The following is a 14768-nucleotide window of genomic DNA, read 5'->3' on the forward strand; positions in this document are numbered from 1 at the left end:
CTTCCAAAGGATGAATAGCTAGCCAACAATTTGCTGTCGAGGTTTAGGTATGAAGGGATAGAAATGAGTGCTTAATGCGTCTGTTTTCCGGCCAGAAAAATAATATGAACAGAATGGCAGAGGTGAAGGAAAATCAAGACAGAGAGGAACAGAACTTCTTTGAAGCTGGCAGTGCTGGAAGAAATAACCTACTACAAATGATACGGGGGGTGAAATTGGTCTTCATTCTAGTGCACAATGGGTGCTAATGAATCGGCAGCCCGTTTTACACACCGCCTGAATTTCTTCTCCATTGAAGTTTAACATTGAGTACAGTGTAAAGTAGACTGCTGATTTGCCATCACCCATTTTGTACTTTCGGCAAAGACTAATTTTTCCCCCATTATTTTCATGTTTATGACATGAAAGATTTCATTCATTAACTGCTTTGGCTTGGCTTTCACCATTTATGTAACTTAAAACCATGATTCTCTGCTGTCTTGTAACATACTCCCATTGAATATATCCTGATAGAAAAATAATACTGCACAGATTCAGCTGTTTTGTGATCACTGGATCCTATAATAATGAAAATATATGTTTGTATGTAGTCAACATACACGGCCATATGTTTAAGTTCTTCAGCATTTATCTACAACACAAGCTGTTCGCTTTGAACACTTTACACAAACAGACGTTAACACAAACAAACTTTAACACTGAATGCAGTGATAAAGACAGCTTCAAGTAAATACAGTATTTTTATTTCATTCTCAAATTAAAGTTGGTTACGAGATGCATTTACTTACATTTCATTAAGATTGGGTAGATTGACAAAGGTATTTTCTTCAATTCTCTCCAAAGCATCATTCTGTAACACCCAACTGTTATTTCCAAAAACAGAACAAAATGAGATGAATTAAAAATTTAAATAATGCAAGTCTGCAGACTTCAAATTTATTTTCCATAATGCAATAGGTATTATATTAATATCTAACATGCAACAACAGGCATTTATCAAGGGACATTAACAATAAACTATCAGTATATCTTGATGTTTTTGCTTTAAATTTCCAGTGAGTTTGGGAATGTTTTTGAAAGAAATGATAATTCCACAAGTAGCTGTTATAAACATGGGTATAAGGAAGACATTCCACCATTTTAGCTCATTCATCTAGAAAAAACTTGCAGTTTTCCTCAGCACAGCATCTATCAAGCTCCGAAATAACTTTTTTTGCCATGACGATCCTACCAGGAGGCCTGTTCCAAGATTTTATCACACTTTGCACAAACAACTGACTCACATTGGCCCTAAATATGCCTTTTCACTAGTTTACACCCTTGCCATTATGTCCCGCTGTTACAGTTTGCCTCTGAATTTATCTTTTTTTTCACTGTTTGCTATCTTACATACCTCAATAAAATACCCCACAATCATCTTTTAAGGCTTGAGAGTCAAGTTTCTCCTGTTTTTCCTCACATCTCAATCCTTTGACACTGGGGATCAGCCTCATGTCTCTTTTCTGCAGTCTCTGAGAAGTTGCAACAAAAATGAGTATTTTGCACTAAAGTTGGTTTGAAACTCTTCTGGTCACTTGAATCAAATCCGCATCTAATAGGACTGAAACTAATTCATTCCTCCAGCGTACTTTCTGGGGAGAAACTTCTCTGAGACAATCACAGCAAGCTAATTCAGTTCATTGGTAACTCATCTGAAAGGCAACGATAAACATTTCTAAAACAAAAGAAAAATGCTGCATACACTGGAAAACATTTCTAACCTGTTTCTAAAGTAGGTCTGAATTGATTAAAATGAGTGTCTTCTACAAAGTATCAACAAATGCCATACTAAAGTACAATCTTTGGTAGCATAGTGAAAAGAAAGACTTGCATTTATAAAGCACCTTTCACAACCACCAGACGTCTCAAAGCGATTTACAGACAATTAAGTAATTGTTGGAGTGCAGTCACTGTTGCAATGTGGGAAACACAGCAGCCAATTTGCACACAGCAACTCTCATAAACAGCATTGTTTTAATGACCAAATAATCTGTTTTGTTATATTAATTGAGGGATATTATTGTGTTCCTAAGATGAGACTGCACACAGGGAGGTTAAAGCAACAGTGACCTCAGTCTTTATTAAGACACTCCAGAGTGAGGAACAGGCCTTATGGGCCGGCTTATATAGAGTGCTCCCAAGTGATGCTGGGATCCCTTGGGACTTCAGGGGATGCGCTCCCTGGTGGCGGAACATGGGAGTGCATGCTTTACAGATACACAACATCATTCCCCCACCGCAAAGTCAAAGTGAAAACTATTTACAAGGTGAGGCGGTCGGGAGCCTTTCTTTCCCTGGTGGACTGCCTCAGTACAAATGTCTGTTCTGATGTGTTGGCTGTGCCCTCGCTGGGCTGGCGTGTTGTTGGCCCTGCAGGGCTGCTGGGTGAGCCTGGCCTTGCTGGGCTGTTGGACGTGATGGGTTCAATTTCATGGTCCAGGGTGGTGTCATTGATCCTTTGGGTGTGTGTTGTGGGCTCGAAAAAGGTGGTGTCTGCTGTGGGTTGTTCACGGCAGTCTGTGAACCGCAGCCTCGTTTGGTCCAGGTGCTTTCTGCAAATTTGTCCATTGTCTAGTTTGACTACAAACACCCTACTCCCTTCTTTAGCTATCACCGTGCCCGCGGTCCACTTGGGACCATGTCCATAGTTTAGCACATACACAGGGTCATTCAGATTAATTTCCCATGACACAGTGGCGCGACCATCGTTTACATTTTGTTGCTGCCGCTTGCTCTCTACCTGATCATGCAGGTTGGGGTGAACCAGCGAGAGTCTGGTTTTAAGTGTCCTTTTCATGAGTAACTCAGCCGGGGGCACTCCTGTGAGCGAGTAGGGTCACGTGCGGTAGCTGAGCAGTACTCAGGACAGGCGGGTTTGGAGTAAGCCTTCTGTGACTCGTTTAAGGCTCTGTTTGATTGTTTGTACTGCCCGCTCTGCCTGCCCATTGGAGGCTGGTTTAAACGGGACCGAGGTAATATGTTTGATCCATTGCGGATCATGAATTCTTTAAATTCGGCACTGGTGAAACATGGCCCATTGTCACTGACCAGTATGTCAGGCAGGCCATGGGTGGCAAATATGGCCCTCAGGCTTTCAATGGTGGCGGTGGCGGTGCTTCCCGACATTATTTCACATTCAATCCATTTTGAAAAAGCATCTACCACCACCAGGAACATTTTATCGAGAAACGGGCCCGCATAGTCGACATGGATCCTTGACCATGGTCTGGAGGGCCAGGGCCACAAACATAGTGGTGCCTCTCTGGGCACACACGCTGCATTGCTGTACACAGGACTCTAAGTCAGAGTCGATACCGGGCCATCACACGTGGGATCTGGCTATCGCTTTCATCATAACTATACCCGGGTGTGTGCTGTGGAGATCCGAGATTAGCGTCTACCTGCCCTTTTTGGGTAGCACTATGCGGTTACCCTACAACAGGCAGTCTGCCTGAATGGACAGCTCTTCCTTTCGCCGCTGGAACGGCTTGATTAGCTCTGGCATTTCAACGGGGATGCTGGCCCAGCTCCCATGCAGTACACAGTTTTTTACTAGGGACAGCAGAGGATCTTGGCTGGTCCAGGTCCTAATCTGGCGGGCCGTGACAGGTGATTTATCATTTTCAAACGCTTCAATGACCATCAACAAGTCTGCGGGCTGCGCCACCATCAACAAGTTTGCAGGCTGCGCCATTTCCACCCCCGTGGTGGGTAATGGTAGCCGACTGAGAGCATCTGCACAGTTCTTGGTGTCTGGCCTGTGGCGGATGGTATAGTTATACGCTGATAGCGTGAGTGCCCACCTTTGTATGTGGGCTGAGGCATTAGTATTTATCCCCTTGTTTTCAGCGAACAGGGATATGAGGGGCTTGTGATCGGTTTCCAGCTCAAATTTGAGGCCAAACAGGTACTGATGCATTTTCTTTACCCCGAACACACATGCTAATGCCTCTTTCTCAATCATGCTGTAGGCCCTCTCGGCCTTAGACAAGCTCCTGGAAGCATAGGCGACAGGTTGCAACTTCCCCGCCACGTTAGCTTGTTGTGATACACACCCGACTCCGTACGACGACACATCACATGCTAGCATAAGTCTTTCACACGGGTTATACAATACAAGCAGCTTGTTGAAGCATAAAATGTTTCTGGCTTTCTCAAAAACAATTACTTGTTTTTTTCCCCATACCCACTTCTCAACTTTATGCAATAACACATGTTGGGGCTCAAAGAGGGTGCTTAACCCCAGTAGGAAGTTACCAAAATAGTTGAGGAGTCCCAGGAACGACCGCAGCTCCGTGACATTCTGTGGCCTGGACGCGTTCCTGATAGCCTCTGTCTTGGCGTCTGTGGGCCGAATGCCGTCCGCCGCGATCTTTCTCCCCAAAAACTCCACTTCTGTTACCATGAAGACGCATTTCGACCACTTCAGCCGCAGCCCTACGCGATCCAGTCGCTGGAGGTCCTCCTCCAGGTTTTGTAGGTGCTCGACGGTATCCCGACCCATGACCAATATGTCGTCCTGAAAAACCACCGTGCGTGGTACCGACTTGAGTAGGCTCTCCATGTTTCTCCATGCTGCAGCGGACCGAATTCCAAACGGGCATCTGTTGTAGATGAACAGTCCCTTGTGCGTGTTGATGCAGGTGAGGCCCTTCAAAGACTCCTCCAGCTCCTGCGTCATGTAGGCCGAAGTCAGGTCGAGCTTGGTGAATGTCTTGCCGCCTGCCAGCGTTGCAAATAGGTTGTCTGCCTTAGGTAGCGGGTATTGGTCCTGTAGCGAGAAACGATTTATAGTTACTTTATAATCGTCGCAAATCCTGACCGTGCCATCACTTTTGTGTACTGGAACAATCGGGCTGGCCCACTCGCTGAATTCCACTGGGGAAATGATGCCCTCGCATTGCAGCCTGACCCGCTCGATTTCCACTCTCTCCCTCATCATGTGAGGTACCGCTCGCGCCTTGTGGTGAATGGGTCGTGCCTCTGGGACCAAGAGGATCCGCACCTTCACCCTGGAAAAGTTTCCAATGCCTGGCTCAAAAAGAGAAGAAAATTTGTTCCGAACCTGGGTATATGAGGCCTCATCGACATTTGATAGTGCTCGGATGTCATCCCAGTTCCAGCGGATTTTGCCCAGCCAGCTCCTTCCACGTAGTGTGGGGCCATCGCCTGGGACAATCCAGAGTGGCAGTTCGTGCACTGTGCCCTCGTGACCTTAACCATGGCGCTGCCCATGACAGTGATAAGCTCTTTGGCGTACGCTCTCAGTTTCATGTGGATGGGGCTTGATAGAGAATTCAAACAGGCTGCATTCAGACAGGCTGTGAAAATTCACAGACCCCAAGTCAGAGTTGCTACGTGCAACTCAGCATGTTGCATTAAGTCATCAATCAACTTGACATTTTAGGACCTTTTGGAGCGAGCCAATTAAAGGTTAACAGACTATCAATTGGGCCAATAAGGTCAAAGAAGGTGCGTTCTTTTCTGTAAACTGAGTCAGGTAAAGTACAGCCATTTTCGCCATGTGGTCTCAGAAGGACAAAGGCCTGGCTGAAAGCCAGAAGCTTGTTGCTGCTGCCAGAATAAAATTACATTAAAACTACAACCGGAGTTCGTATTTCATTGGAAATTAAGAGATCTAACAATTTTGGCATCACGAACACGATCGCTGAGGAAAGAAACTGAATTTTGGATATCGGATCTACATACTGAGGTAAGGACTCCTCTTTATAAAAGTCCTCGGTCAAAAGTCTAAATTCGCCTCTCCTTCTACGTGATTCCGAAAGCCTCCGGTTTGTGAACCCTCCGGTTGGTAGTCGGCTCGAGGTCCCATAGACGTCTAACTTCGGCGGTGTGTTAGTTAATTAATCACCGACCCACTGATCGGCTGGAAAGCCGACGACTCGAGACCCCAGTAAAGAAATCAGTATTATGGCAGCAGGAGATAAGAGCAAAGAATTGCCTACAACTGTAAAAGGTGGGCAGGCACCACCTGAGATTTCGATAGATGAAATCCTCCAACAGTTGGAAGAATACATAGAGCAACAATTCGACTTATCTAAAACCTGTGTTAAGATCGAACAAAAGTACGGAACCTCCAAAGGACAATGGTCCTTGGACGAGATTAAAAGGGTCTGGGGAAAAATGACCCGTATGAAAAATAAAGAGCAAATCCGGTGGCCCCTAACCGTTATGGGACAGATCCAACAGCGGAATGAAATTATAACGCGTTCCCAACATGATAGGGACCTGACCAGTACAAAGGACCAATTGCAAGCTGTTTGTGCACAGCTGCATCGGAAAAGACTTCAACTTGAAAAGTCAGAAGCGGAAGTTAAAGATCTTAAAGGTGAAATTAAAGAATGGAAAAAATCATTCGGTCAAGAGACAGTAATAGGAAAAGGAAAATGTAGCGGTCAATTCCCAGGGTACCCATGTTTGGATAAATTAAAAGCGTAAACCCGAAGACACGACCGAGGAATAGATACGGATTCTGAATCCTCTGATGATACAGGGTCGGAGGATGAAGAATTAGTGGTGCGCTTTGCCCCGTTTAAAAAAAGACGAGTTGTAGTCAAATCAGAAGAGACGGCTGATGAGGGCGGAACCAAAAAAACGAGGAAAAGGGTGTATGCAGAATACTTATTTCATGATCCAGCAGACCCAGAGAAAATTGATAAATGGTCCAAGGAATTGCCCAATCCAAAGAACGGGGGAGTGAAAACGTGGGACCAATTGGACTGCTTAAGAAATATATATCAACTTCATCCCTGGGATAGAGTGCAAATTTTGACCATAATGGTGCCAAAAACACAGGGAAGAAAATTGCACAACAAGGTAGAAGAAGCTTTGGGGCAGGATGAGCAAGAATTAAACACAGGATGGGAGGCGATTAAACACTGGCTGCAAGCCTTCAGTCCAGCTAAGACAGACTGGGGAAAAATTGCAGCCTGCCAACAGAAAGGAACAGAGGAGATCCTGGAGTATGACGAGCGGTTTAGATGCACGTGGCTAGAACATTCGGTTATGAATAATATGGATGAGGAAATGGATGAACAAGTGTTTGGACCCCTGAAAGCAGCTTTCGTGGCAGGTCTAAAGCCAGAACTGTCCAAAATGCTGAAGGTAGTGTGACCGGACTGGGAAGGTAGAGGAACTACCTTTGCAGCATTGGTGGATCGATGTAAGCAATTAGATCGTGATATGGGAGCTAAAGTCCGAGCTGTACAGGCTATGGGATGGAAATCCCAGGATTCCGATAAACAGTCATTCGGAAAATTACCCGGAAAATGTCATTATTGTGGGAAAGAAGGTCACTGGGCCAAGACGTGCAGGCCAAAACAGCAAGGTCGCAGCTAGGGAAGAGAACGCAGCCAGGGATACAATTCAGCCAACAAACCAGCTTGTCACAAGATAATGACCTCAGAAGCATTTAAGCGACTGACAATACAACAACAGAAGGAGTTACTTGGGATAGCAAAAAACGATTAGAGCCCACCCTGGCCCCCCTCCTCGCACTAATACAACAGAGGGGAGATGGGCTATATATAACTGTGAGGGTGGGCGATAAGGATGTGGACTGTCTTTTAGACACAGGGGCGGAATTAATATGCTTACCCCTACAATATGGAGTCTTTTTGCTGTTGGATTGTAGGGCACGTACAGCCTATGGAGTTGGGGGCCATAAAATGGAAATTAAAAGGACAACACCGGTACTTATAGCGCTGGGTCCACATGAACTAACCACGCCGGTCTGGATAGGCCCAGTTGATCAACCCCTTTTGGGAATGGACGTTCTAATCCAAGTAGATTCATCGTTGCATTTCGAGGATGGTCAGGTTACATGGTCAATTAGAACTTTGAAGAAAGAAGAATTGAAGGAACACTCGATATGGGCTAAAGATAAGAACGATTGTGGCCCACTCCAGATGGAACCTGCGGCATTTACCGGGACCAAGCCTCCATGCACTAAACAGTCTCCCATCAGTCCAACTGCCACCGTGGTAATCTTACCGGTTATTCAGCAATTGGAGAAACAAGGAGTGCTTATTAAAACGCATAGCTCCTTCAATAGCCCTGTGTGGCCGGTACAGAAATCTAATGAGACTTGCCGTTTGACTGTCGATTATAGGAAAGCTAACCAGTGTATTGGTCAAAAAGCTCCTTTGGTCGCAGATCTCTCCACCATTTTTAATGCCCTCAAACCGGAACATAACTATTTCTCGGTTATAGATATGGCCAACGGATTTTGGTCGGTGCCTCTGGCATAGAAACATAGAAACATAGAAAATAGGTGCAGGATAGGCCATTCGGCCCTTCGAGCCTGCACCGCCATTCAATGAGTTCATGGCTGAACATGCAACCTCAGTACCCCATTCCTGCTTTCTTGCCATACCCCTTGATCCCCCTAGTAGTAAGGACTATATCTAACTCCTTTTTGAATATATTTAGTGAATTGGCCTCAACAACTTTCTGTGGTAGAGAATTCCACAGGTTCACCACTCTCTGGGTGAAGAAGTTTCTCCTCATCTCGGTCCTAAATGACTTACCCCTTATCCTTAGACTGTGACCCCTGGTTCTGGACTTTCCAAACATTGGGAACATTCTTCCTGCATCTAACCTGTCTAAACCCGTCAGAATTTTAAACGTTTCTATGAGATCCCCTCTCATTCTTCTGAACTCCAGTGAATACAAGCCCAGTTGATCCAGTCTTTCTTGATATGTCAGTCCCGCCATCCCGGGAATCAGTCTGGTGAACCTTCGCTGCACTCCCTCAATAGTAAGAATGTCCTTCCTCAAGTTAGGAGACCAAAACTGTACACAATACTCCAGGTGTGGCCTCATCAAGGCCCTGTACAACTGTAGCAATACCTCCCTGCCCCTGTACTCAAATCCCCTCGCTATGAAGGCCAACATGCCATTTGCTTTCTTAACCGCCTGCTGTACCTGCATGCCAACCTTCAATGACTGATGTACCATGACACCCAGGTCTCGTTGCACCTCCCCTTTTCCTAATCTGTCACCATTCAGATAATAGTCTGTCTCTCTGTTTTTACCACCAAAGTGGATAACCTCACATTATACTTCATCTGCCATGCAATTTGCCCACTCACCTAACCTATCCAAGTCACTCTGCAGCCTTATAGCATCCTCCTCGCAGCTCACACTGCCACCCAACTTAGTATCATCCGCAAATTTGGAGATACTGCATTTAATCCCCTCGTCTAAATCATTAATGTACAATGTAAACAGCTGGGGCCCCAGCACAGAACCTTGCGGTACCCCACTAGTCACTGCCTGCCATTCTGAAAAGTACCCATTTACTCCTACTCTTTGCTTCCTGTCTGACAACCAGTTCTCAATCCATGTCAACACACTATCCCCAATCCCATGTGCTTTAACTTTGCACATTAATCTCTTGTGTGGGACCTTGTCGAAAGCCTTCTGAAAGTCGAAATATACCACATCAACTGGTTCTCCCTTGTCCACTCTACTGGAAACATCCTCAAAAGATTCCATAAGATTTGTCAAGCATGATTTCCCTTTCACAAATCCATGCTGACTTGGACCTATCATGTCACCTCTTTCCAAATGCGCTGCTATGACATCCTTAATAATTGATTCCATCATTTTACCCACTACTGATGTCAGGCTGACCGGTCTATAATTCCCTGTTTTCTCTCTCCCTCCTTTTTAAAAAAGTGGCGTTACATTGGCTACCCTCCACTCGATAGGAACTGATCCAGAGTCTATGGAATGTTGGAAAATGACTGTCAATGCATCCGCTATTTCCAAGGCCACCTCCTTAAGTACTCTGGGATGCAGTCCATCAGGCCCTGGGGATTTATCGGCCTTCAATCCTATCAATTTCCCCAACACAATTTCCCGACTAATAAGAATTTCCCTCAGTTCCTCCTTCTGACTAGACCCTCTCACTCCTTTTATATCCGGAAGGTTGTTTGTGTCCTCCTTAGTGAATACTGAACCAAAATACTTGTTCAATTGGTCTGCCATTTCTTTGTTCCCCATTATGACTTCCCCTGATTCTGACTGCAGGGGACCTACATTTGTCTTTATTAACCTTTTTCTCTTTACATATCTATAGAAACTTTTGCAGTCCGTCTTAATGTTCCCTGCAAGCTTCCTCTCGTACTCTATTTTCCCTGCCCTAATCAAACCCTTTGTCCTCCTCTGCTGAGTTCTAAATTTCTCCCAGTCCCCGGGTTCGCTGCTATTTCTGGCCAATTTGTATGTCACTTCCTTGGCTTTAATACTATCCCTGATTTCCCTTGATAGCCACGGTGAGCCATCTTCCCTTTTTTATTTTTATGCCAGACAGGGATGTACAATTGTTGTAGTTCATCCATGCGGTCTCTAAATGTCTGCCATTGCCCATCCACTTTCAACCCCTTCAGTATCATTCGCCAATCTATCCTAGCCAATTCATGCCTCATACCTTCAAAGTTACCCTTCTTTAAGTTCTGGACCATGGTCTCTGAATTAATTGTTTCATTCTCCATCCTAATGTAGAATTCCACCATATTATGGTCACTCTGCCTCAAGGGGCCTCGCACAACGAGATTACTAATTAATCCTCTCTCATTACACAGCACCCAGTCTAAGATGGCCTCCCCCCTAGTTGGTTCCTCGACATATTGGTCTAGAAAACCATCCCTTATGCACTCCAGGAAATCCTCCTCCACTGTATTGCTTCCAGTTTGGTTAGCCCAATCTATATGCATATTAAAGTCACCCATGATAACTGCTGCACCTTTATTGCATGCACCCCTAATTTCCTGTTTGATGCCCTCCCCAACATCTCTACTACTGTTTGGAGGTTTGTACACAACTCCCACTAACGTTTTTTGCCCTTTGGTGTTCTGCAGCTCTACCCATATAGATTCCACATCATCCAAGCTAATGTCCTTCCTAACTATTGCATTAATCTCCTCTTTAACCAGCAATGCTACCCCACCTCCTTTTCCTTTTATTCTATCCTTCCTGAAGGTTGAATACCCATGGATGTTGAGTTCTGAGCCCTGGTCATCCTGGAGCCACGTCTCTGTAATCCCAATCACATCATATCCATTAACATCTATTTGCACAGTTAATTCATCCACCATATTACAGATACTCCTTGCATTAAGACACAAAGCCTTCAGGCTTGTTTTTTTAACACCCTTTGTCCTTTTAGAATTATGATGTAGTGTGGCCCTTTTTGTTTCTTGCCTTTGTTTACTTGGCCTTCCACTATTTCTTTTTACCTTTCTACCATCTGTTTCTGACTCCATATTACTTCGCCCTATCTCGCTGCATAGGTTCCCATCCCCCTGCCATATTAGTTTAAACACTCCCGAACTACATTAGCAAATGTTACCTCTAGGACATCAGTTCCAGTCCTGCCCAAGTGCAGACCGTATATTTTGTACAGGTCCCACTTCCCCCAGAACTGGTTCCAATGTCCCAGGAATTTGAATCCCTCCCTCTTGCACCACTGCTCAAGCCACGTATTTATTCTAATTATCCTGCTCCCTCTACTCTGATTAGCACGTGGCACTGGTCGCAATCCAGAGATTACTACCTTTGAGGTCCTACTTTTTAATTTAACTCCGAGCTCCCTAAATTCAGCTTGTAGGACATTTTCCCGCTTCTTACCTATATTGTTGGTACCTACATGTACCACGACAACTGGCTGTTCACCCTCCCTCTCCAGAATGCTCTGCAGCCGCTCCGAGACATCCTTGACTCTTGCACCAGGGAGGCAACATACCATCCTAGAGTCTCGGTTGCGGCCACAGAAACTCCCATCTATTCCCCTTACAATAGAGTCCCCTATCACTATAGCTCTCCCACTCTTTTTCCCGCCCTTCTGTACAGCAGAGCCAGCCACGGTGCCATGAACTTGGCTGCTGCTGCCCTCCCCTGATAAGTCATCCTCCTCAGCAGTACCCAAAGCGGTGTATCTGTTTTGCAGGGGGATGACTGCAAGGAACCCCTGCACTACCTTCCTTGCACTGCTCTTCCTGCTGGTCTTCCATTCCCTAGCTGGTTGTGGACCCTTCACCTGCGGTAAGACCAACTCGCTACACGTGCTACTCACGTCATTCTCAGCATCGTGGATGCTCCAGAGTAAATCCACCCTCAGCTGCAACTCCGCAATGCGGTCTGTCAGGAGCTGGAGGCGGATACACTTCCCGCACACGTAGTCGTCAGGGACACCGGAAGTGTCCCTGAGTTCCCACATGGTACAGGAGGAGCATAACACGTGACCGAGCTCTCCTGTCATGACTTAACCCTTAGATTATCTTAAATTGGCAACAACAATGCTAAAGTTTACTCACTGTTATAGAAGAGAAAAAAGAAAAACTACTTACCAATCACCAACCAATCACTTACCCCCTTGGCTGTGACGTCACCTTTCTGTTTCTTTCTACTTCTTTTTGCCCTCTCCCTGTAGCTGCACCGGCGGGCCTTTTGTAGGCCTCACGCCCACCCCTGACTCACGCCTCTCTGACGCACCTCCCGACGCATCTCGCGGCCTTTTGTAGGCCTCTCGCCGACTCCGGACTCACGTTTCTCCACGCACCTCCCGACGCCTCTCGCGGCCTTTTGTAGGCATCGGAGGTTCAACAGTGGTTTGCTTTCACTGTCCAAGGACAACAGTATACTTGGACCCAATTACTGCAGGGTTTCCACAACAGCCCTACGGTATTCCACATGGCTTTACAAAGCCATTTGCGAGAATTACCTCCCCTGTCATCCACAGTCATCCAATATGTAGACGATATCCTGCTAGCTTCAAACACGGAAGAACAGCATGAACAAGATTTACGAGCTTTGCTGGACCACCTTTGGCTGAAAGGACATAAAGCCAGCATCGACAAAGCACAAATATCCCAAGAAGAGTTTGTATACCTGGGACAAAAGATTTCTCAAGGAAAGAGAGAACTTACCCAGGATAGAACTGCAGCCATTCGGGCTGCTAAAAAAACCACCACTATTCAGGAACTAAGGTCTTTTTTGGGATTGTGTAACTTTAACAGAAATTGGATTGACTCCTTCACACAGCTTGCTCAGCCATTGAATTATATTTTAAAGGGGAAACGTGCCTCTAAAGAAGCCATCACCCTCATGAAGGAACAGCAAGAGGCCTTCCTGAGTTTGAGAAAGGCTTTGTGTTCGGCACCGGCTCTGGGAATCCCCGACAGTGATGAGCCATTTACCCTGTTTGTCCATGAAAAAGGATATATGACAGCTATACTGATACAAGAACATGGGGATCGGCAAAGACCTACTACTATTATTCGGCAAAACTAGATGCGGTAGCCCTTGGATGGGGAAGTTGCCTAAGGGCCATAGAAGCTACATGTCGAGCAGTAATGACCACTGCGGGTCTAGTCCTCGACCAAAAGCTGATTGTCAAGTGTCCCCACACCGTACACGCTTTGATGTCTATGAATAGAATGTCTCAAGTGACGGCAGCTAGATGGACCCGCTTGACAACAGTTTTGGAAGCTCCTAATCTCCATATCGTCCGGGCCAGCCAGGTTAATCCCGCAATTATGCTCCTGATGTCAGAATCAAGGGAGCAAGAGGGGGGTGAATATGAAGAGCATAACTGCATGGAGATTTTAAAAGAAACAGAAGAAGCAGCCTTAGCAGCAGAGGAGCCTCTGCACAACCCAGACCTCATCCTGTTTACAGATGGTTCCTCCTTTGTTGACAATGGTACCAGAAAAGCAGGATGGGCAGTTACAACCTTATATGAGGTAGTGGCAAAAGGATGTTTACCTTCAGGAACGTCAGCACAACAGGCCGAGTTATGGGCCCTGTCAGAAGCATGTCGAATAGCAGAAGGACAGACAGCTAATGTCTGCACAGATTCGCGTTATGCTTTTGGAGTCGCTCACGACCTTGGTCTGTTATGGCGGAAAAGAGGATTCCTCACTGCTGCTGGTACACCTATCCGAAATGCAAAAGAAGCCCGAGACTTACTAGAGGCCATACAATTACCTTAGGAAGTGTCCATCCTGAAGTGTAAGGCCAATACCAAGGAAAATACCACAGAAGCACAGGGAAATGCCCTAGCCGACCAGGCAGCTAAAGATGCCACCTCACAGGGCGTTCCCCCAGAAGGACCAACACAGATGTGCAGATTGAAAGCACTCAGGACTCTGACACGAGACCTTCAAACAATGCAAGGCGAGTGCTCCCGAGAGGAAAAATGGACATGGATTGAGGCAGGAATTAAGCTATGCGAAGATGGTGTCTGGAGACAAAGAGTTACTGACAAGCCAGTTGCGCCACAAGCGCTTATGCCTTTTTTAGGCCAACAGATCCATTCGTGGGAACACTTGGCCTCACAACAGATGACGGCATGGTTCCAGAAAAGCTGGTGGGGTCAGGGATTTAAAAAACATGCCCAGCTGGTAGCAGACCGCTGTGTGGTCTGCCAGAAAAATAATTCTGAACCCATCACAGTAATGCCCCAACTGAGGCCCCCTGCCCCTGTCGGACCATTCCAGCATCTGCAGGTTGATTATATATCTCTTCCTTCATGCCAAGGATACACTAACCTTCTTGTCATGGTCGACAGATTCTCTAGATGGGTAGAAGCTGTCCCAACTAAAAGAGCCACAGCCAATCACACTGCAAAGGTCTTGTGTAAAGATTACATTCCCCGATGGGGAGTCCCGAGTAGCATTGACTCAGCTCAGGGAACACACTTC

The 14768-nt window shown here is 46.0% G+C and overlaps 1 protein-coding gene across 5 annotated transcripts in view; it reads right to left on the reverse strand.

The window, feature by feature from the left end:
• LOC139273122 (follicle-stimulating hormone receptor-like) overlaps nt 1–14768 on the reverse strand; it is a 311116-nt gene that overhangs the window by 95818 nt on the left and 200530 nt on the right. For 3 of the 5 annotated variants that reach the window (XM_070889531.1, XM_070889532.1, XM_070889534.1), the window contains one exon: nt 789–863. The exons of 1 other annotated variant lie outside the window; for it this stretch is intronic. In XM_070889531.1, coding sequence (XP_070745632.1) covers nt 789–863 — 75 coding nt within the window. Of the gene's footprint in view, nt 1–788; nt 864–14768 lie in introns of those variants that run through there. One more of the 5 variants, XM_070889536.1, reaches the window with a different exon arrangement.

This window comes from Pristiophorus japonicus, chromosome 9 (genome assembly GCF_044704955.1).
Source record: "Pristiophorus japonicus isolate sPriJap1 chromosome 9, sPriJap1.hap1, whole genome shotgun sequence".
Classification (NCBI taxonomy): Eukaryota; Metazoa; Chordata; class Chondrichthyes; family Pristiophoridae; genus Pristiophorus; species Pristiophorus japonicus.